A 1258-nucleotide genomic window follows, 5' to 3' on the forward strand; every position below is an offset into this window, starting at 1 on the left:
ACACACACACACACACACAGGACCCTTTTATGGACTTTCCCAGGCAGTCGAGGCTTTGCTCACAGTCTCAAGGGGGAATTGGCAGAATAGGTTCCACATGGTTCCTCTGCAACCAGACCATGCTCACAGCCACAAAGACACACCCACACACACACACACACACACACACACACACAGGGTTGTGCATAAGGTTGCATACTATGCACATACATTGAACATGCGCAGAGGTTTGCCTACACACAGACTGTGCCAGACTCCAGTCACTCCCACACAAAGGCCTCTGGGCGATGGAGGGTCTTCAAGCCAAAGACATTTTTCCGAATCGCCATGGTGACAACAAAGGTGTCAATCACACTTGTATGGAAAGAACTTGAGGAAGTCAGTGTGGTGCATCAAAGTGAAGGTGGCTGAGAACGACTGTGACTTTCAAACTGTGCATGATGCACTGTGCAACACAACTGGTGGATAACACTCTTTAAGGAGAAAGAAATTACTGGTTCAGACTTAAATAATGATCTTATGGTGTATTGAGATCAGCTTTGTTATTCAGAGGTGATGCCACAGACAAGGAGAATCCTTTCTATATTATTTCTTTCTAAAGCCTTCAGACGATGAAAGTGTGAGCAACAGGACACTGAAGTTCACTTCCGCTGATGTTATTATTAACAATGGTTTACTTTACATTTACCTTTCATTTTAACTTCACTTTAAATGGCTTCTTCAAGGTCACAACCAACAAAATGTCCGCAACTTTCCTTATTATATTTTTTTAAATGTACAGCATAAAAACCCTCCGTTTTCTTTCTTCTTACCAGTCGTTTTCTCTCCTCCTCCATGGTGCTCAACAGCTGAGAGAATTCCTTTAAGGACTGAGCTGCAAAAGAAATTACACACCTTCAATATGGAAAGACTGATCACATTTGACACATTTTGGAGTCTCAACTTGTAGTTTTTTTCATTGGGGACATTTCCCTTTCACCTATATTGATCTCATCATCAGTCTCAGCATCTCCAATACATTCAAACTGGAACTCCTGTAGAGACTGAGAGAACCGCTGAACAGCCAGAGAAAGACCTGAGAGAAAGAAGAGTTCATTCAGTCACTTAAAGCAGGCAACACAATGTAATTACCACCACTTATTTATAACATCATTTCACTATTTTAACATTATGCACAAGATGCAAAATTGAGTTCTTTTGGCCATGTTATATAATTGAATTTGATTTAGATAGAGAAACTTGAATTGTACAAAAGTAA

The 1258-nt window shown here is 40.6% G+C and overlaps 1 protein-coding gene across 1 annotated transcript in view; it reads right to left on the minus strand.

The window, feature by feature from the left end:
* The window catches only part of arhgap42a (Rho GTPase activating protein 42a), a 14007-nt gene that overhangs the window by 9723 nt on the left and 3026 nt on the right, over window positions 1-1258 (minus strand). Inside the window, exons 2-3 of the mRNA XM_035666719.1 lie at window positions 980-1075; window positions 813-874 (exon numbers count right to left, since the gene is read on the minus strand). Coding sequence (XP_035522612.1) covers window positions 813-874; window positions 980-1075 — 158 coding nt within the window. The remainder of the gene's footprint in view (window positions 1-812; window positions 875-979; window positions 1076-1258) is intronic.

Source organism: Morone saxatilis, unplaced genomic scaffold (genome assembly GCF_004916995.1).
Source record: "Morone saxatilis isolate NCDOM2014 unplaced genomic scaffold, NCSU_SB_2.0 Contig20, whole genome shotgun sequence".
Classification (NCBI taxonomy): domain Eukaryota; kingdom Metazoa; phylum Chordata; class Actinopteri; family Moronidae; genus Morone; species Morone saxatilis.